The 23498-nt window shown below is 45.3% G+C and overlaps 1 protein-coding gene across 1 annotated transcript in view; it reads left to right on the forward strand.

Moving 5' to 3' along the window:
* LOC124552274 (C3 and PZP-like alpha-2-macroglobulin domain-containing protein 8) overlaps positions 1 to 23498 on the forward strand; it is an 842473-nt gene that overhangs the window by 727682 nt on the left and 91293 nt on the right. Inside the window, exons 19-20 of the mRNA XM_047126553.1 lie at positions 585 to 776; positions 14470 to 14674. Of these exons, the coding sequence (XP_046982509.1) occupies positions 585 to 776; positions 14470 to 14674 (397 nt within the window). The remainder of the gene's footprint in view (positions 1 to 584; positions 777 to 14469; positions 14675 to 23498) is intronic.

The following is a 23498-nucleotide window of genomic DNA, read 5'->3' on the forward strand; positions in this document are numbered from 1 at the left end:
GTAATTAATGTGTACTGCATGATCTGGCCATAGCAATCTGGTACCAAATACTACAGGAAAAGTAGCAAGGATTTTTCGTATCCATTCCAGGGAGGATCGTGTTCTGAAGATGGGCCAACACGTTATTAACGCCAGTAATCATTATATTTTCGCTTCTCAGTACCATTTTCTCAGCAGTCTCCTATTCTGCAGATAATTCCGATCTTGTTGAGGATGCCTAATACTTTAGTCCACCAAACTCTCTTATAGGCTGTCTCCAAGACAACATAAACTGAAGGTAATTCGCCAATTATTTGCAATAACAACTAGTATTTCTTGTACTTGTGACTGTTCTGAAGCCCAACTGCCCATTGTCCAGAGTTTAGCGTCAAGTGAACCTGCTGTCTGCATAGCCTCTACAGTCTCCACCATGCAGAGTGTAAGTTTGGGAATACCTACTGATTGCAGATCCTCCACATGGTCCAATGTGACACCTCAGGTATACTTCCTGCACACAGAACCATCCACACTGACCCTCAGCCAGAGGGCGAGCTCCAGCATACGTTGCCAGAGTGTAACCTTGCGCATACCTGCCATGTCCACAGCCTGGTGTCTACGCTCGCATCGTTCAGCCCGCTACCGACGCTGGATCACAGGGGGATGCTGCTGGACCAGGAGGCGCCCTCTGGTGACGTCACGGACGTGAGGCGGCGGCTGGCCACGCAGCTGCAGGCGCTGCTCGTCTTCCGCAAGCCAGACGGCTCCTTCGGGGACCACCCCACGAAGGGCAGCCACAGGTACACAGCTCTAGCCTACCAAACAACCTCACAGCTGATACACTTGCACCTTTAGGGCCAGTTTTCTGATTGCAAATGGGGGAAAAAAGGTCCTATGAACATGTGTCCAGAAGTGCATCATTTCCACAATAGATGGCACTGACGAATGACAGTTCCTGTGACCACGTACTGTGTGTGTTGTGTAGGGGCAGTAGCAGTTGTCATGTAGGATACACATAATCGTGTTTTGTCTTACACTGTGTTAGCAGGACACTGAACCGTCAATTAGGGAGATTCACAAACAAAAACTAAAGTACACATGTTATTCAGGAAACGTTATTGTGCAAGTAGAGGCCAGGAGATGCTGGTGAAAAAAGACACATTGATGAGGTTATCTTTTATTTTAAAAGGCTTTCTCAGTAAAAAGTTTTTAAGTTTGGTAGCTTCAAAGTTTTCATTATGAAGAGGAGATTACCAGGTATGACATTAACAACTTGCCAATAATGAGATTTTATATATATATAGGACAACAGTAAAAAGCTCTATGTAAAGGATATTGCAAGGTTTGACATTAACAATAAGAAGTTTTTAAACTTGTTATATCAATAAGGGAACAATTCCAAAAAAAAAAAAAACTTGAAGTAGCTAGCTTGTACTAAGCAAAAATAGTTGTCTCTCGTCAGTTACATAACTTATATTTGTTACAAGATAAATGTGTATAAGCCAGCACACAAACATTCACATTAAAGGCAGTTCCCAAAAAAAAAATTTCCCATATCACAATAGGCAGAAAAGTTACTGGTGGTCTACAGGGCCATAGAAAATCAGCCCCAAAACTTTCATTACAACCTGCCATCTCCCCGAGTTACTCAAAATCAGAAAACGTAGCGAGGGCGGTGCCTGCACAGACACCCGCGGTGTGAATGAAAACAGCCTGATCAAGAAGCAATTTTCACATACCCACGGACGTGCAAACGTAAACTGTGGTGGGACGACCCCAACAAAACCACTGGTGAAGAAACTCATACACTTCACTAGAACTTGAAATATATATATATACATATATATATATAGATAGATAGTTCTGTTACATAAAAATAGTACTCAACTTCTCACACTCCACCACAGCGCCGGGAACACGTCGCACTTCCTTATGCTCATCAGAGCCATCCGCTGCCAGTGGTTTCAACGGCCGATAAGAAGACGTACGGTCCCTCGCGTTTATCTCCTGCGCCACGGCTTCTAAACTTCATAAGCCACGTGCATGCTGGTCAGGCAGACTTAGCCCTGCCAGCCAAGAGGTCGGCCAAAGCACGTGGCGAGTAGCTGACGACCCCCAACAGCAGCGCCCCGCTCGCGCCACGACCTCTCTCGGTCCCAGTCCAGTACGTACCGCCTGATCGTCAAGCGACCGTACACTTGCTCCACCTCCCGCCAGAGGGCGGTCGCGATCCAAACAGCGCGCCAAACCGAGAGCGCCTGGCGCGCTTTTCGAAGACCCAGACACAACTATGTCTCAGACACTAGCCTGGAGTGTGTACTAGAGTTCAAAAATGGTTCAAATGGCTCTGAGCACTATGGCACTTAACATCTGAGGTCATCAGTCCCCTAGAACTTAGAACTGCTTAAACCTAACTAACCTAAGGACATCACACACATCCATGCTCGAGGCAGGATTCGAACCTGCGACTGTAGTGGTCACGCGGTTCCAGACTGAAGCACCTAGAACTGCAGGGCCACATCGGCTGGCACTAGAGTTCATCTCAACATCCTGTAGACCCCGGTCCTCCAAATCTGGTGTATGCACACTCTGCTGTCTCCTACATGTCCTCTGTCTGAAAGGACCCATGATCACACAAACGTCCAAAAAGGGCTTGAAATGTTGTGCGATGGGGTTGGTTTCTATGAGGGCACCTGTTTTTCTATACCCATGATGCATCTCGACCATTTCCATCTGCTTGGCCATACACAGATACCATCTTGGCTCGTTCCTGACATGCATACCAAACCATTCTGTCGCTTTCATCACACTGCATCAATGACATAGCCCGCAAAACGCAAGGAACACATGGGATACAGAGGAACTGTTGTGTACATAGTTCCGTGTAGTCAGCGCGTACACAACTTACCCACTAGAGTGCGCCCCGCTAAGCACAACAGCGCAGGTGCAGCGCTCGTCCATCTCCGCACTACGAGATGGCGCTGCCTTAGAGACGGACCAAATTCTGCTTCCGCCAATCCACGTATTAATATGTAATGCAGCCAATGAGATTGCTGCTAACATAGAACCTTTTGTCCCCGCGGATCACACTCGCGCAGTTATACCTGAACGCATGAGGTATTATAACGAGTGTACAGACCTCCGATCAGTCAGTCTGCATTTGTCTGCACTAGACTGCACCAGTCTGTACCAGTCTGCATTAGTCTGTACCAGTCTATAGTCAAGTTTCAGTCTGCACCTACCATATTCCTGTACATAGCCATGAAGATAAATGAATAGACACTTTGTCAAGTATCAGAGATATATAAGATTAACGTACCAAGACCAAAGGAACTTCAGATTGTCAATTGTAAACAGCATCCAGAATCAAGTTACGTAATGTCGATGCTTTTTATTATTTTAATAAATGTGTGTGAAAATTAATCAAGTTCTGTTTAAAGTCGGTCACCGTCAATATGCTACTCTAAGCGTGCAAGTGGCATTTCTATCATCTGACCTAACGGCAGAAGATAAACACGCCACGATAAGACCACGAGACATATTGCTGACACTCGTCTACTTCGTTAGAGCGACAAGTCAAATAATCTGATGGTGTGTGTACGATAGGTCTTACAGTATGCACACCACAAGAACTGTCATTCGTAAGTGTCATCTACCACAACAATAACACATTTTCGGACACATGTTCACATGTCCCTACAGTTTGTCGGTTTTATTAATGTTGAACCTGTATAAGGAGGGAGACTCCTAAGGTGTCAGTATCTGATACCCAGCTTTCCTCCTTATGGGGTCATTTCCTAAAAATGTTTGACAAGATAATGTACTCCAGAATTGTCACCCACCTGTGTAGTAATGGGACACTTAGCCAGTCACAGTTCGGATTTCAAAACGGCCACTCTACTGAATCAGATATTTATTTATTTACTGAGCACATTACAAAATCCTTAATCGATAAACCCTCATCAGTAGGAACCTTATGTGATTTATCAAAGCCATTTCTTTCTATTCGTCTTATAATACCCTATTAGAGAAGGCGAGTGTCTATGGAAATCGAGATGCAGTACTGCAACGTATCCCCGAAAGAATATGAAATATAATGACTCGACTTTAATCCTCCTAGAAATAATTGTTTAGAAGTGGGACACGTCAGCGCGATCACAGCAGGAGCATTTTCAAATACATAAACAATCAGAGTTTTAATGTTAGCTGGTGTTAAATTCCTACTTGGCCGTAAACGGCTCCAGTAGCTGCTACGAGGGTGAATCAAATGAAAACCTTAAATATTTTTTTAAATATTATTTATTGTGCAGAAGTGGTAGAAAGCTGTATCACTTTTCAACACAATCTCCCCCATGGTCAATGCAAGTCCTCCGGCGCTTACAAAGTGCATAAATTCCCTTAGAAGAAAATTCTTTTGGTAGTCTGGGCAAACACTCATGCACCGCGTCGTGTACCTCTTCATCAGAACGGAACTTCTTTCTTCCCATTGCGTCTTTGAGTCGTCCAAAGATATGGAAATCACTTGGGGCAAGGTCTGGTGAGTATGGTGGATGAGGAAGACACTCAAAATGCAGGTCTGCGATTGTTGCAACTGTTGTACGGGCAGTGTGGGGCCTTGCATTGTCATGTTGCAAAAGGATACCTGCTGACAGCAATCCACGTCGCTTTGATTTGATTGCAGGCCGCTGATGATTTTTTAGGGGATCTGTGTCTGATGCACTGGTTACAGTGGTCCCTCTAGGCATGTAATGCTCCAAAATGACGCCTTTTTCGTCCCAATAACCTTCCCTGCTGATGGCTCTGTTCTAAACTTCTTTGGTTTTGGTGATGAGGAATGGCGCCTTTCCTTGCTCGCTCTCTTCGTTTCCGGTTGGTGGAAGTGAGCCCAGGTTTCGTCCCCAGTAACGATTCTTGCAAGGAAGCCATCACCTTCTCGTTCAAAGCGCAGAAGAAGTTCTTCAAAAGCATCAACACGTCGTTCTCTCATTTCAGGAGTCAGCTGCCGTGGCACCCATCTTGCAGATACTTTGTGAAACTGGAGCAGATCATGCACAATGTGTATGCTGACCCATGACTAATCTGTAAACATGCTGCAATGTCATTTAGTTTCACTCGGTGGTTTTCCGTCACTATGGCTTCAACTGCTGCAATGTTCTGTGGAGTCACAACTCGTTGTGCCTGACCTGGACGAGGAGCATCTTCCACTGAAGTCACACCATTTGCAAACTTCCTACTCCATTCATAGACTTGCTGCCGTGACAAACATGGATGACCGTAGTGAATTTCAATAGGTTTCACACCTTCACTACACAAAAACCGAATAACAGAACGCTGTTCTTCCCTGGTGCAAGTCGCAAGTGGGGCGGCCATCTTTATACTGATACTGCGACGGTATGTGTGCATCTGAACTATGCTGTCACCTACAGGCCATTCTGCACGCTGTTTGTAGCATGCTTACCAACTTACAGGATAACGGCGCGAAATTTCGATTTGTTATTACAAATATCAGGTTTTCATTTGACTCACCCTCGTATTTCTGGATTTCTTTTTAGAGTCAGATGCAGGGTCGCCATAGCGGAGCAGAAAACCTTCGTAACGACGGACCGCGATAATCTCTATATATAAAAAACAAAAGACTTACTCACTAACTAATCACCGTCTAGCGCAAACCGCTAAGAACAGAAAACTTGAAATTTGCAGAGAATATTGACTTTACCTTTTCGAAATTCCAACCCCAAGGGGGTGAAATATGAAATGAAATATTTTTGAAATTATATCACTGCTACGGCAATCTTGAAGCCAGACCTACAAAAATCGGTATTTGTTTTCTCGGTCAGAAATCAAGAAATTAGTGTTCCAGAATTTTTGGAAATTTAACCATTATGGGGGTGAAACAGTGGGTGCAAGATTTTTTGAAAATAGTTCCTCAGTAAAGAACTATTAAAAGATTTTTGAAACTACACCAATAAGAATTAAGACCTGACTTCTCAATTATAAATAAAACAATACGTGTTTCATTGTTCTTGGATATTCAGCGGTTAAGAGGGTGAAGTAGGGGATGACGTGTGTTACAAAACTCTGTTATTAATAAAGGATTTTTAAAACGATATCTATGAAAATCTGAATATGGTTTCTCGGTTAGAAATCTAAAAAATACCGTGTTCCACTGTTTTTGGAAATTCAGTCGCTAATCCGGTGAAGTAGGGGATGAAAATATTTCATTACTGAAGGATTTTTAAAGCTAAATCTATGAAAATTTGGATTCTCTGTTACAAATAATAAAATACATGTTCCACTGTTTTTGGTAATACTACCATAAGTGGGTGAATGAAATAGGGCCATCATCACTAAGCCCAAACTGCTAGGGATAGTAATTTGAAATTTTGTGACGGTATTGATGCTATATCGTACAAATTATTTATGAGGGAGTTGTTTGAAATTCCGCTCCTAAGTGGGTGAAAAATGGAACGAAAATTTCTAGGAAAATATTTACTTATATTAAAAAAAGCTATCTGTAGAAAAATTGGTATTTTACTTCTCGGTTAGATATAAAGAATTATGTGTTAGGGGATGAAAGTTTCTATGGTAGTATCACCACAAGAACGCAAAAGGCATGATTAACTGAAAGCTTGGGCTCCAGCTACCAGAATCGCTTTCTGATCGGAACTACATTCGGAAAAGACCATGCCTCTATGGCCTTACTCAGTGTGAAAAGTTTAGTAGTTGTTGCAGTTTGTGAACAACGTAAAAATTAGATTAAAGTAATCTGTGCAGACCATTTAGTCTATGCGAGCGAAGCAGATAGCACTAAGCTAGTATGAAGTATAAAGCAACAAACGATCTGCAAGGCACAGAACCATCAGTCTGATAAGAAATTTGGATTGCAAGATTCGACTTATAAACGGAAACGTGTAGACGATAGCATGCTGATGGGGCGCAATCGACACTTCACAAAACTAGTCGCTTCAAACATAAAAAACTAAAACTAAACTCCGCCCAAGCAGACCAACGGTACCGTTCGGCCGCCGTGTCATCCTCATCCCACAGTGGATGCGGATATGCAGGGGCATGTGGTCAGCACACCGCTCTCCAGGGCCGTACGTCAGTTTACGAGACCGGAGCCGCTACTTCTCAATCAAGTAGCTCCTCAGTTCGCCTGACAAGGGCTGAGTGCACACCATTTGCCGACACCGCTCGGCAGACCGGATGGTCACCCATCCACGTGCTAGCCCAGCCCGACAGAGCTTAACTTTGGTGGTCTGACGGGAACCGGTGCTGTCACAGCGACAAGGCCATTGGCGCTTCAAACATAAATGAACTGAAATAACATTATTATTATAACTAAAATAACAGACAACAAGGAACTGCTTCCTTACATGAACACAGTCGTAAGACAAAAGAGTCACAAGAAGGATACTTCAATCCTTACGTTGTTTTAAAAAAGAAAGTGTGAGAAAATCAAACATAGATACATTTACTACAACGATATAAGTTCGGTTACAAACTCAAAACAATCAAACTGCTGACTTTATGCACACATTTGTACAGGCCAGATTTAACTCTTATTTCTGAAACAGTGTGCGGAAGGATTTCCCAAGGTGTTCCAGTAACAGAGAGGAGAGCGCCACATCGTCTGCATGGAAGAAATTACAGTGAGAATCCCAAAGGCTTCCATCATTGGTCCACTATTTTTCCTGGATTATGCTAATGATCTGCCAATATATTTGGAACAGAAGGCAGAATTAGCACTATTCGCGGAAAATACACAGAAGCAGTGGTTGGGAAGGGAGTGAGACGGGGTTGTAGCCTCTCCCCAATGTTATTCAATCTGTATATTGAGCAAGCAGTAAACAAAACAAAAGAAAAATTCGGAGTAGGTATTAAAATCCATGGAGAAAAAATAAAAACTTTGAGATTCGCCGATGACATTGTAATTCTGTCAGAGACAGTACAGGACTTGGAAGAGCAGTTCAACGGAATTGACAGTGTCTTGAAAGGAGGATATAAGATGAACGTGAACAAAAGCAAAACGAGGATAATGGAATGTAGTCGAATTAAGTCGGGTGATGCTGAGGGAATTAGATTATCAAATGAGACACTTAAAGTAGTAAAGGAGTTTTGCTATTTGGGGAGCAAAATAACTGATGATGGTCGAAGTAGAAAGATATAAAATGTAGACTGGCAATGGCAACAAAAGCGTTTCTGAAGAAGAGAAATTTATTAACTTCGAGTATAGATTTAAGTGTCAGGAAGTCGTTTCTGAAAGTATTCGTATGGAGTGTAGCCATGTATGGATGTGAAACATCGACGATAAATAGTTTGGACAGGAAGAGAATAGAAGCTTTCGAAATGTGGTGCTACAGAAGAATGCTGAAGATTAGATGGGTAGATCACATAACCAATGAGGAGGTATTGAATAGGATTGGGGAGAAGAGAAGTTTGTGGCACAACTTGACTAGAAGAAGGGATCGGTTGGTAGGACATGTTCTGAGGCATCAAGGGATCGCCAAATTAGTATTGGAGGGCAGCGTGGAGGGTAAAAATCGTAGAGGGAGACCAAGAGATCAGTACACTAAGCAGATTCAGAAGGATGTAGGTTGCAGTAGGTACTGGGAGATGAAGAAGCTTGCACAGGATAGAGTAGCATGGAGAGCTGCATCAAACCAGTTTCAGGACTGAAGACCCCAACAACAACAACAACACTGAAGAGCCGAAGAAACTGGTACACCTGCCTAATATCGTGTAGAGCCCCAGCGACAACGCAGAAGTGCCGCAGAACGACGTGGCATGGACTCGACTAACGTCTGAAGTAGTGCTGTGCTAGATGGAATTGACACCATGAATCCTACAGGGCTGCCCATAAATCCGTAAGAGTTCGAGGGGGTCGAGCACGTTGCAAGGTATCCCAGATATGCTCCATAATGTTCATGTCCAGCAGAAGAGTCTTCTGGAGCCACTCTGTTGAAATTTTGGTTGTGTGGGGCGTCGCATTCTCCTGCTGGAACTGCCTAAGTCCATTAGAACGCAGAGTGGATATGAATGGATCCAAGCGATCAGACAGGATGCTTACATACGTGTCACCTGTCAGAGTCGTATCTAAACGTATCAGGTTTCCCACATCACTCCAACCGCACACACCTCACATCATTACAGAGCCTCCACCTGCTTGAACTGTCCCCTGCTGACATGCAGGGTCGATGGATTCATGAGGTTTCGATAAATGTACACGTCCATCCGCTCGATACAATTTGAAACGAGACCTGTCCAACCAGGCAACATGTTTACAGTCATCAACATTTCAATAGTGTTGGTGGGCCCAGGCGGGTATATATATATATATATATATATATATATATATATATATATATATTCGGTATGTCTCTGAATAGCCTACAGATGCATTTTCTCTGGTGTTTGGGCAGATATTTGCTATTCAGAGACATACCCTATATTTATATTGTGGTGTCACCGCCAGACACCACACTTGCTAGGTGGTAGCCTTTAAATCGGCCGCGGTCCGGTAGTATACGTCGGACCCGCGTGTCGCCACTGTCAGTAACTGCAGACAGAGCGCCGCCACACGGCAGGTCGAGAGAGACTTACTAGCACTCGCCCCAGTTGTACGGACGACTTAGCTAGCGATGCAACACTGACGAAGCCTCGTTTATTTGCAGAGAAGATAGTTAGAATAGCCTTCAGCTAAGTCAATGGCTACGACCTAGCAAGGCGCCATAGCAATTGATAGTTATCGTATGAAGCATGTCTCATCAAGAACGATGTATACAAATGACGGATTAAAGTTAAGTATTCCAGCAGCTACGTACTTTTCTTTATAGCATTCATTCCGTATCCTGTTTCAGACCTCACGCCAGCCTGCTTGAGTTTAACGCGTGCATTTCGGCCTTCTGTAGCTATACAACATATATATATATATATATATATATATATATATATATATATATATATATATATAGGGACGCCAAAGAAACGTGGTATGCATATTCCGATACAAAAATATGTGAACACGCAGGAAGTGGCGCTACAGTCGGCAACGCCTATATAAGACAACAGGTTTAGATCGGTTACTGCTGCTCCAATGGCAGGTTATCAAGATTTAAGTGAATTTTGATGTGGTGCTATAGTCGGCGCACAAACGATGCTTGAGCCATTCATCAAAACATCATCGATATGGGCTTTGGGAGCTAAGGCCCACTCGCGTACACTTGATGAGTGCTTTGCACCCCATCTGAAGTCATCAGCGCTGACATTGGACTGTTGATGACTGGAAACATATTGCCTGGTCGAATGAGTCTCGTTTCGAATTGTATTGAGCGGATGGAAGTGTACGGGGATGGGGACAGCCTCATCAATCCATGGAGCCTGCATCTGAGCAGGGGACTGATCAAGCTGGTGGAGGCTCTGTAACAGCGTGGGACATGTGCAGTTGGAGTGATATGGGATCCCCTGACACGTCTAGATACGACTCAGACAGGTGACACGTACGTAAGCATCCTGTCTGATTACCTGCATCGATTCTTGCCCATTGTGCATTCCGATGGACTTGGGCAATTCCAATAGGACAATGGGATATCCCACACGTCCAGAATTGCTACAGAGTGGCTGCAGGAACACTCTTCCGAGTTTAAACACTTCCGATGGCCACGCAATTCCCGAGACACGAACATTGTTATGCATATTTGGGATGCCTCGCAGCGTGCTGTTCAGAAGAGATCTCGACCCCCTCGTACTCTTGCGGATTTATGGACAGCCCTGCAGGATTCATGGTGTCAGTTCCCTCCAGCACTGCTTCCTAAGTCGAGTCCATGCCACGTCGTGTTGTGGCACTTCGCGTGTTTGGGGGAGGGTGGGGGGCTCTACCCGCTATTAGGCAGGTGTACCAGTTCCTTTCTCTCTTCAGTGTATATGTGAATGGGAGTCACTGACTCTCGCAAGACACATACACTGCTGACCATTAAAATTGCTACACCACGAAGATAACGTGCTACAGACGCGAAATTTAACCAACAGGAAGAAGATGCTGTGATATGCAAATGATTAGCTCTTCAGGGCATTCACGCAAGGTTGGCACCGGTGACGACACCTACAACGTGCTGACATGAGGAAAGTTTCCAACCGATTTCTCATACACAAACAGCAGTTGACCAGCGTTGGCTGGTGAAACGTTGTTGTGATGCCTCGTGTAAAGAGGAGGAATGCGTACCGTCATGTTTCCGACTTTGATAAAGGTCGGATTGTAGCCTATCGCCATTGCCGTTAATCGTATCGAGCCATTGGTGCTCGCGTTGGTCGAGATCCAATGACTGTTAGCATAATATGGAATCGGTGGGTTCAAGAGGGTAATACGGAACGCCGTGCTGGATCCCAACGGCTTCGTATCACTAGCAGTCGAGATGACAGGCATCTTATCCGCATGGCTGTAACGCATCGTGCAGCCACGTCTCGATCCGTGAGTCAAAAGAGGGGGACGCTTACAAGACAACAACCATCTGCACGAAAAGTTCGACGACGATTGCAGCAGCTCGGACTATCAGCTCTGAGACCACGGCTGCGGTTACCCTTAACGCTGCATCACAGACAGGAGCGCCTGCGATGGTGTACTCGACGACGAACCTGGGTGCAAAACGTCATTTTTTCGGATGAATCTAGGTTCTGTTTACAGCATCACGAGGGTCGCATCCGTGTTTGGCGACATCGCGGTGAACGCACATTGGAAGCGTGTATTCGTCATCGCCATACTGGCATATCACCCGGCGGGATGGTATGGGGTGCCATTGGTTACACGTCTCGGTCCCCTCTTGTTCGCATTGCCGGCACTTTGAACAGTGGACGTTACATTTAAGATGTGTTACGACCCGTGGCTCTACCCTTCATTCGATCCCTGAAAAACCCTACATGTTGTTGTTGTTGTGGTCTTCAGTCCTGAGACTGGTTTGATGCAGCTCTCCATGCTACTCTATCCTGTGCAAGCTTATTCATCTCCCAGTACGCACCGCAACTCACATCCTTCTGAATCTGCTTAGTGTATTCATCTCTTGGTCTCCCTCTACGATTTTTACCCTCCACGCTGGCCACCAATGCTAAATTTGTCATTCCTTGATGCCTCAGGACATGTCCTACCAACCGATCCCTTCTTCTAGTCAAGTTGTGCCACAAACTTCTCATCTCCCTAATCCTATTCAATACCCCCTCATTAGTTACGTGATCTACCCACCTAATCATCAACATTCTTCTGTAGCACCACATTTCGAAAGCTTCTATTCTTTTCTTGTCCAAACTATTTATTGTCCATGTTTCACTTCCATACATGGCTATACTCCATACAAATACTTTCAGAAACGACTTCCTGACACTTAAATCTATACTCGATGTTAACAAATATCTCTTCTTCAGAAACGCTTTCCTTCCCATTGCCAATCTACATTTCATATCCTCTCTACTTCGACCATCATCAGTTATTTTGCTCCCCAAATAGCAAAACTCCTTCACTACTTTAAGTGTCTCATTTCCTAAGTTAATTCCCTCAGCATCACCCGACTTAATTCGACTACATTCCATTATCCTCGTTTTACTTTTGTTGATGTTCATCTTATATCCTCCTTTCAAGACACTGTCCATTCCGTTCAACTGCTCTTGCAAGTCCTCTGCTGTTTCTGACATTATTACAATGTCATCAGCAAACCTCAAAGTTTTTATTTCTTCTCCCTGGATTTTAATACCTACTCCAAATTTTTCTTTTGTTTCCTTTATCGCTTGCTCAATATACAGATTGAATAACATCGGGGAGAGGCTACAACCCTGTCACACTCCCTTCCCCACCACTGCTTCCCTTTCATGTCCCTCGACTCTTATAACTGCCATCAGGTTTCTGTACAAATTGTAAATAGCTTTTCGCTCCTTGAATTTTACCCCTGTCACCTTTAGAATTTAAAAGAGAGTATTCCAGTCAACATTGTCAAAAGCTTTCTCTAACTCTACAAATGTTAGAAACGTAGGTTTGGCTTTCCTTAATCTTTCTTGTAAGATAAGTCGTAAGGTCAGTATTGCCTCAGGTGTTCCAACATTTCTACAGAATCCAAACTGATCTTCCCCGAGGTCGGTTTCTACCAGTTTTTTCATTCGTCTGTAAATAATTTGCGTTAGTATTTTGCAGCTGTGGCTTATTAAACTGATAGTTCGGTAATTTTCACATCTGTCAACACCTGCTTTCTTTGGGCTTTGAATTATTATATTCTTCTTGAAGTCTGAGGGTATTTCGCCTGTCTCATACATCTTGCTCACCAGATGGTAGAGTTTTGTCAGGACTGGCTCTCCCAAGGCCGTCAGTAGTTCTAATGGAATGTTGTCTACTCCTGGGGCCTTGTTTCGACTCAGGTCTTTCAGTGCTCTGTCAAACTCTTCATACAGTATCGTATCTCCCATTTCATCTTCATCTACATCCTCTTCCATTTCCATAATATTGTCCTCAAGTACATCGCCCTTGTATAGACCCTCTATATACTCCTTCCACCTTTCTGCTTTCCCCTCTTTGCTTAGATTCAAATGGTTCAAATGGCTCTGAGCGCTATGAGACTCAACTGCTGAAGTCATTAGTCCCCTAGAACTGAGAACTAGTTAAACCTAACTAACCTAAGGACATCACAAACATCCATGCCCGAGGCAGGATTCGAACCTGCGACCGTAGCGGTCTTGCGGTTCCAGACTGCAGCGCCTTTAACCGCACGGCCACTTCGGCCGGCTCTTTGCTTAGAACTGGGTTTCCATCTGAGCTCTTGATATTCATACAAGTGGTTCTCTTTTCTCCAAAGGTCTCTTTAATTTTCCTGTAGGCTGTATCTATCTTACCCCTAGTGAGATAAGCCTCTACATCCTTACATTTGTCCTCTAGCGATGCCCGCTTTGCCATTTTGCACTTTCTGTCGATCTCATTTTTGAGGCGTTTGTATTACTTTTTGCCTGCTTCATTTACTGCATTTTTATATTTTCTCCAAAAACCCTACATTTCAGCACGATAATGCACGACTGCATGTTCTGGATACAGAAAATGTTCGACCGCTGCCGTGGTCAGCACATTCTCCATATCTGTGAGCAATTGAAAACGTCTGGTCCATGTTGGCCGAGTAACTGGCTTGTCAGAATACACCAGTCACTGCTCTTGATGAACTGTGGTATCGTGTTGAAGCTGCATAGACAGCTGTACTCTACGCGCCATCCAAGCTCTGTTTGACTCAATGCCCAGGCCTATCAAGGCCGTTATTACGGCCAGAGGTGGTTGTTCTGGCTACTGATTTCTCAGGATCTATGCACCCAAATTACGTGAAACTGTAATCACATGTCAGTTCTAGTATAATATATTTATCCAATGAATACCCGTTTATCATCTGCATTTCTTCTTGGTGTAGCAATTTTAATTGCCAGTAGTGTAAAATCACAAATCAGATTATCCAGCTTGAGAGACGCACGCCTCTGTTGCAGCGGCACGGTGTGGGCGCTGGACGTGCTGAACCGAGCGCAGGCTCACGTCGCTGTCGACCCGCAGCTGCTGACGTCAGCCAAACGGTGGCTGCAGGCCCGCCAGCGCGCCGACGGAGGCTTCGCGCCTGACGATGCCGCCACCGGCGACGTCGAAACGACGGCCGAGACTCTGGTCGCACTGCTCGCTGTCGGGCTCGAAACGGAGGTGAGTCATCCACCTTCCCGAGCAAATATTACCTGACAGCTTTCTCACTTTGCCTGACAACTTTCTTTCACCCCTGACACTGCCGTCACATTCGGCCGGCCGGAGTGGCCGAGCGGTTCTAGGCGCTACAGTCTGGAACCGCGCGACCGCAACGGTCGCAGGTTCGAATCCTGCCTCTGGCATGGATGTGTGTGATGCCCTTAGGTTAGTTACGTTTAAGTAGTTCTAAGTTCTAGGGGACTGATGACCTCAGATGTTCAGTTCCATAGTGCTCAGAGCTGTTTGAACCATTTGAACCCTCGCATTCTAAATACGTGGCCATATTTTGCTGTCGCTGAAGAACATTTGCCACGTCTGTATTGTAACAGTTCTGTCACTGAATGTAACTGGGTTTTCTCTTTTGATGCTAGTCAATTGTCAGGATGAGCATTACTGCAACGGGCATTTGATTCTAAAGCATTATGTCAGGGTGAAAATACTAAATAAATTAATTTTTCTCTCTTAACAACATGTGGGCAGGGTGGGTTCTTTCTTGGCTCGGGTATGAGGTAGAATGAAACAGCATTTTTACATAAGATAACTTTTATTGAAGATTTGTACAACTGTTTCCTTACTCGATGTTCTGGCTCGGAGAGCGGCAGCTGTGTCGTTTGCGAAGCCTTCTGCTGCGACAGCGGCGGCATCTGATTACGCGTGGCGTGTCGTCATCTCGCCCAGTTGACTGGAGACGCGCAGCACGAGGTGGCCCGTTTAATTATTGCGAGCGAAGTCGTGCATTGGATGGTGATACCTTGGATGTGGCCTCTCCGTGTTTCTCTTCTCTAAGCGGCCGCGTGTGTTGTGTGTCGGCCAGCGGAGCGGTGCGGCGGGGAAAGGCCAGTGTCCTGGACTCGAACAATGGACTCCCGCTTGCCAGTCTTCGGCTGTCAGGTCTTCATCCCAGCTCACAGGTGACTGCTGATGTGAGGCCGTCACCTTCCCGTCCTCATGAGTCACCCGGGTTCGTAAAAATCCGTCTTCAAATACCTTTTAACTTCTGTCTTCTGGCGCCGAGGCTGCTGCTTGCTATTCCATTACAGCGGCGGACTTGGTGCGTCTGTGTATGACAGTCTTCAGCACCGAAACTGACTGAAAACAACTGCTACTCTTCTCCTCTTCCTTCGCCTGTTGGGCCCACCGCATCTCGCGTATTTATTCACTTCAGTTCACTGGAGGTGAACGACTTCACGGCCATTGCCTCTTCTGTCACGTTGAAAAGCTTCTCGAAGAATCTTCTTAATGTCGGTCATTGGCTGTTGGAATGTAGGCGAGGGCCTTTGCTCACATGTGACGATTGAGAAACACGTGAGCTGGTCGGACGATGCGCTGACAGCTGAATCGACAGCGTCCGCTTATGTGGAACTTGCTGACTTCATGGTCATTGTCTCTTCTGCTCTGCTGTTCTGCCTGCTGTTTGCCACTGTGTAATTCTTCTAAACTAAACTAAGTTTTTCATTTATATTCTAATTTCTACTTCACTTTGATTTCACTAATTTATTTACTTATCTTAAGTACCACTCAACAGTATGTCTGAACTAATAAATATACGAGGGTCTGACTACGAAGTCTTTCGCGACGGAGTCCTCGCGTAAAAAGATCTTGGTTTACTTGCCGCGACAAATTTGGATAAAATCCTGAGCTTTCGATGACTATCCTCGACACACTTTGACGACCATGGTGGAAAATATTATGAAATGACTGACGCAACAGCCCTGGGTTCGCTACTGTCACCAGTCATAGCTAACTTCTTCATGGAGGATTTCGAAGAACGAGCATTGAACAGTGCTCCCTTAATCCTGCTTCTTCAGGTATGTTGACGATGCATTTTTAAACTGGACACATGGCAATGAGGCACTACAGCAGTTTGTTGATCATTTGAATGGAATACACCAGAACATAAGATTTACAGTGGAGGTGAAGAAGGATGTGAAGTTACCCTTCTCAGATGTGCTGGTGGAGCGAAAATCAGATGGACATCTCGGACATTCTGCGTACAGAAAACCGACGCATACAGATTTATATCTAAACCCACATAGTTTTCACCACCCAGCTCAGAAGAGAGCTATGCTGAATACTTTTGGCGTACAGAGCAACGACTATTTCGGGCAAGTATCATCTCGGCTCTGAGATTAACCATCTGACGATGGCATTCAGAAAAAATGGATACTCTGATCGTGATATCAGATCTACTCTGGCGAAGAAACCTAGGAAGGAAGCTGTTCGAACAGATCAAGAGGACCAACACATCACGCGGCTGCCATTCTGTGGTGCAACGACCAGCAAGAGTGGCAGAGTCCTGAGCTGGCAGGGCATCAGACCAGTCTTCCGGCCACCTAGGAAGATTAAAGAAATGTTACGACCCGTGAAAGACAATCTTGGCCTGAGAGTGCCATGAATTTACAGCATTCCTTGCGAGTTTGGCAAAAATTATGCGGGCCAGTCTATAAGAACTGCTGCCGATCGCTGTGTGGAACATCAGCGTCACCTGAAATACAGGTATCTAGAAAAAATCAGCGGTGACTGAGTGAGCACAGTTTGTTAAATAAACATAAGATTTTATTCGATGAAACAAGAATACTGGCTCATGCTTCAAAGGACTGGGACTCTGTCATCAGGGAAGCAGTTGAATTAGACTTTGCGAAAATAATTTCAACAGAGACTCCGGCTATGCACTCAGCAATGCATGGAAGCGCGCAATTGATAAAGAAAGAGAGGAGAGGGAGACTTCTTACTTTCCGTGAAGTTCTCCGCCTGTTGTGAAGGATGGCGCTGCAAGCAACGCTGGATAAAGCGCGCAAACAATATCTATGGGCATACGCGCCGTTTTTACCGTGATGTCGTCCAGCCAATGAGAAGCCGTCCACTTCTTGTAAAGTGGATGCCTCACCGGTCCACGATGGTTGCTCAAGGTCAATCCCTCCAAAACTCAGGCGATCATTGTAGGCAAAACCACCCCTTCCTTCCGCCTCCTTGATTTCTATCTCATGATCTATGGCCGTCCTATCGCCCTCACTCCCATCCTTAAGTACCTTGGCGTCACCCTCGACCGTCGCCTCTCCTGCACTCCCCATCTCCAGACAACCCAAGCCAAGGCACACTCCCGACTCCGTCTCCTCGAGCTCCTTTCCGGCCATACGTGGGGTCTGGACCCCTCCACCATCCTCCACACCTATAAATCCCTCATCCGCCCTATCCTTTGTTACGCCCATCCGGCCTGGATCTCCGCCCTCCCCCCCTACCTTTTATAAATCCTTACAAATCCTTGAACGCCATGCTCTCCGCCTCGCCTATCGCATCTGTCGCCCCTCCCCCACGCGGAACCTGTATGATCTCATCCCCTTCCCCCACCTCCTCCTTTTCCTCGAAACGATACGGATCCTGTACACCTCCTGTAAACTCGATCCTCCTCATCCGCTTATCTCACCCGTCCTCTCCCACCCCCGCCCGCTGCCGCGCCTGTATTCCCACGTCCCACCCGGTCTCCATCTCTCCACCCTCCTTACCCTCTCCCAAGGTGGCTTCCGCCAGCTCCCCCTCCCTGATGATGTCTTCCTCCCCTCCATCTACCCCTCCTATCAACTTTGATCTTCCCCCCCCCCCCACTTCCTGTGTCCTTTCCTTTAGGCACCCTCCCTCCCTTCTCTTTCATTTTCCCCCATCCCCTTCCTCCACCCCTCTTCCCCCGGGCTTCCCTTCCCCCTTCCTCCCTTCCCCCTATCTCCCCTGCCCATGGCATCTTCTTTCCCCTCTCCCTCTCCCACCCCCCCCCCCTCCTCCTCTCTTGGCAGGTCCCCAGACTCGTACACGGTTAGTGAACATTCGCGCGCCGGAGATCAATGCCTCATGTTCTGTGTGTGCCGTCGTTTGTGCTTAAGTGGTTCAGTGTTATTCGTTTTGTGCACCTATGTTCACGTGTGACAATTTTCGTCTCTGTCTGTGTCCAAGTGTCTGAACAATTTTATCTTGGACTGTACGCCCATGAACGGCACCTTGTATTTTAAAAAGTGTTTGTCTCCGTTTACATGTCCACCATCTTTTTCTCTCTAATTGTCTTCATTTGTATCTTTGTGTTTCTCTGCGGCCAAAGAGCGGCGTAGTATGCTGCTGCAGGCCTGCCAGTAAACAGGTTTCAAAATAACAATATAGAAAAGAAAACGGTCCACGACAGTCAGTTTTACCCCTGACAAAGATGGCGGAGGTAGTCATCGAAAGCTCGGGATGTTATGCAAATTTGATGCGGCAAGTAACCCGAGAACTTTTTATGCATATACAAGGGTCGTTCATTAAGTAATGCCCCACTCTTTTTCTCAGGACATGTTTATTGTTCAGAGTGACAATTTGGTGACAATATACATCAACATGTCTTCCCCGTGTCCTATTTTTCTACGTAGTCTCCATCAATTTCTATGGCTGTACACAAACGTTGTTGAAGAGCCTGTATTACCTTCTGGTAAAAGCTCTTGTCCTGTAGGTGTAGCCTTGTCCTGCACTACTGACACTCTCGTCATCTTCAAAGTGTATTTCCCATTGAGAATCTTTAAGCGCCCCAAAGAGATGGAAATCAGAGGGTGTCAGGTGTGGACTTTATGGTGGATGAGGCAATGATGTCCAACCCAATTTGGCGATGTGTTCCCGGGTTCTCAGACTTGTGTGTGGCGAAGCATTATCGTGTTGGATTCTTGTCCGATCGAACACGTCCGAAACGGTTCTTGAGTTTCGAGAATAAGATTTTCATTCTGCAGCGGAGTGTGTGGTGATATGAAACTTCCTGGCACATTAAAACTGTGCGCCGGACCGAGACTCAAACTCGGGACCTTTACCTTTAGCGGGCAAGTGCTCTACCATCTGAGCTACCCAAGCACAACTCACGCCCCGGCCTTACAGCTTTACTCCTGCCAGTACCTCGTCTCCTACCTTCCAAACTTTACAGAAGCTCTCCTGTGAACCTTGCAGAACTAGCACTCCTGAAACAAAGGATATTGCGGTGACATGGCTTAGCCACAGCCTAGGGGATGTTTCCAGAGTGAATTTTCACTCTGTAGCGGAGTGTGTGGTGATATGAAACTTCCTGGCAGATTAAAACTGTGTCCCGGACCGAGACTCGAACTTGGGACCTTTGCCTTTTGCGGGCAAGTGCTCTACCATCTGAGTTTATTCAGAGTCTTCACGTATGCCTCTGAATTGATGGTTGACCCTCTTGGTATCACATCCACGAGAATGACGCCATCACAATCCCAGAAGACTGTCACCATGTCTTTTCAGGCAGAGAGAGTTCTCTTGAATTTCTTCTTTTGTGGTGAATGAGGATGATGCCTCTCCATGTACTGCCTTTTTGTTTCTGGCGCAAAGTGGTGCACGCAGATTTCGTCCCCCGTAACGATTCGCGACAGAGAGGCCTATCTGTCGGTCCCAAAAGGCTCCAACAATTCAGATGAAATGGCTTTTCTTTGAATCCTGTGGTCCGCTGTGAGTGTTCGTGTAACCCATCGTGAGCACCTCTTTGAACATCCGAGAGTCACGACCATTGCAGACGCACTTCCAATGCTGACCAACAACTGCAGAGCCAAATGTCGAGTTGTGATGCACGAATAATGGCATCCGCACAATTCAGCACGTCTGGAGCAGTGGCTGTGGCAGGACGTCCCGAGCGTGGCTGATTTTGGAGCTCTGTTTCTGCGTTTCCTGAGGCTGTGACTTCCTCTGCCCATCGCCCAACCGTACTCCTATCAACTGCAGCATCGCCATACACTGCGCACAAACGTTTACGGATGTTCAGCACTGTTTCTATTTCTGCACACACTAATTCAGTAACAGTACACTGCTTGCAACGTGAGTCGTATGTAGAAGCCATTTTGACGCTGCACTACAGCTCTGCCCTCTGCTGGCGCACAGAACAAACATCAAATGTGAAGCACTAACGAGGACATTTGTCTATGTATATTAATGGCTTTTTAAAAAGAATGTGGGGCATAATATCGTCATAAAGTTATGAACTGGAAACTCAAAATGTATTGTTCCATACCTTTTCATAGATGCTCAATGTGACCCCCTCTCCCCTTTTGAGATGCACGCCATATGTCAATGCAATATTGAAATTGTTCCGATACTACAGCGAGCATGTTTTGAGTTACAGCTTCCACAACTGCTGTTATGTGGTATCTTAGTACATTCATTGTTGCTGGTAATGGAGGCACGTCAACAGAGTCCTTTATAAACCCCCACAAGAAATAATCACATTCCGTCAGGTCCAGTTACCTTGGAGGCCATTAATGTGAGGCTGAATCATTTGGTCCAATGTGACCGGTCCATCGCTCTGTAATCATTTGATTTTAAAGTTCCCGCACTTCCAGATGCTAGTGTAACTGTGCCCCATCCTGTTGGTAAATGAAATCGTTCGAATCAATCTCCAACTGTGGGAAAAGAAAGTTGTTGTGTACATAGTTCCGCGTAGTCAGCGCGTACACAACTTTCCCACTAGAGCGCGCCCCGCTAAGCACAACAGCGCAGGCAAAGCGCTCGTCCATATCCACACTACGAGATGGCGCAGCCTTAGAGACGGACCAAATTCTGCTTCCGCCGATCCGCGTATTAATATGTAACGCAGCCAGTGAGATTGCTGCTAACGTAGAACCTTGTTTCCTCGCAGATCACACTCGCACAGTGATATCTGAATGCGCGAGGTATTATAACGAGTGTACAGACCTCCAATTAGGCAATCTGCATCTGTCTGCACCAGTCTGTACCAGTCTGCATTAGTCTGTACCAGTCTATAGTCAAGTTTCAGTCTGCGCCTAAGAAGATTATCATATTTCTGTACATAGCCATGAAGATAAATGAAAAGACACTTTGTCAAGTATCAGAGATATGTGAGAATAAGATTCACGTACCAAGACGTTCTAAGCAAAGAAGGGAAGGCAGAAAGATGGAAGGAGTATATAGAGGGTTTATACAAGGGCGATGTACTTGAGGACAATATTATGGAAATGGAGGAGGATGTAGATGAAGACGAAATGGGAGATGATATACAGCATGAAGAGTTTGACAGAGCACTGAAAGACCTGAGTCGAAACAAGGCCCTGGGAGTAGACAACATTCCATTAGAACTACTGATGGCCTCGGGACAGCCAGTCATGACAAAACTCTGCCATATGGTGAGCGCGATGTATGAAACAGGCGAAATACCCTCAGACTTCAAGAAGAATATAATAATTCCAATCCCAAAGAAAGCAGGTGCTGACAGATGTGAAAATTACCGAACTATCAGTTTAATAAGTCACAGCTGCAATATACTAACGCGAATTCTTTACAGACGAATGGAAAAACTGGTAGAAGCCGACCTCGGGGAAGATCAGTTTGGATTCCGTAGAAATGTTGGAACACGTGAGGCAATTCTGACCCTACGACGTATCTTAGAAAATAGATTAAGGAAAGGCAAACCCACGTTTCTAGCATTTGTAGACTTAGAGAAAGCTTTTGACAATGTTAACTGGAATACTCTCTTTCAAATTCTGAAGGTGGCAGGGGTAAAATACAGGGAGCGAAAGGCTATTTACAATTTGTACAGAAACCAGATGGCAGTTATAAGAGTCGTGGGGCATGAAAGGGAAGCAGTGGTTGGGAAAGGAGTGAGACAGGGTTGTAGCCTCTCCCCGATGTTATTCAATCTGTATATTGAGCAAGCAGTAAAGGAAACAAAAGAAAAATTCGAAGTAGGTATTAAAATTCATGGAGAAGAAGTAAAACTTTGAGGTTCGCCGATGACATTGTAATTCTGTCAGAGACAGCAAAGGGCTTGGAAGAGCAGTTGAACGGAATGGACAGTGTCTTGAAAGGAGGATATAAGATGAACATCAACTAAAGCAAAACGATGATAATGGAATGTAGTCGAATTAAATCGGGTGATGCTGAGGGAATTAGATTAGGAAATGAGACACTTAAAGTAATAAAGGAGTTTTGCTATTTAGGGAGTAAAATAACTGATGATGGTCGAAGCAGAGAGGATATAAAATGTAGACTGGCAATGGCAAGGAAAGCGTTTCTCAAGAAGAGAAATTTGTTAACATCGAGTATAGATTTAAGTGTCAGGAAGTCGTTTCTGAAAGTATTTGTATGGAGTGTAGCCATGTATGGAAGTGAAACATGGACGATAACTAGTTTGGACAAGAAGAGAATAGAAGCTTTCGAAATGTGGTGCTACAGAAGAGTGCTGAAGATAACGTGGGTAGATCACGTAACTAATGAGGAGGTATTGAATAGGATTGGGGAGAAGAGAAGTTTGTGGCACAACTTGACTAGAAGAAGGGATCGGTTGGTAGGACATGTTTTTAGGCATCAAGGGATCACAAATTTAGCATTGGAGGGCTGCATGGAGGGTAAAAATCGTAGAGGGAGACCAAGAGATGAATACACTAAGCAGATTCAGAAGGATGTAGGCTGCAGTCGGTACTGGGAGATGAAGAAGCTTGCACAGGATAGAGTAGCATGGAGAGCTGCATCAAACCAGTCTCAGGACTGAAGACCACAACAACAACAACAACCAAGACCAAAGGAACTTCAGATTGTCAATTGTAAATAGCATCCGGAATCAAGTTAAGTAAGGTTTATGATTTTTATTATTTTAATAAATGTGTGTGAAAATTAATCAAGTTCTGTTAAAGTTGGTCACCGTCAATCTGCTACTCTAAGCGTGCAAGTGGCATTTCTATCGTCTGACCTAACGACAGAAGATAAACACGCCACGATAAGACCACGAGACATATTGCTGACACTTCGTTAAAGCGTCGAG

This window comes from Schistocerca americana, chromosome 10, assembly GCF_021461395.2.
Source record: "Schistocerca americana isolate TAMUIC-IGC-003095 chromosome 10, iqSchAmer2.1, whole genome shotgun sequence".
In the NCBI taxonomy this organism is placed as follows: domain Eukaryota; kingdom Metazoa; phylum Arthropoda; class Insecta; order Orthoptera; family Acrididae; genus Schistocerca; species Schistocerca americana.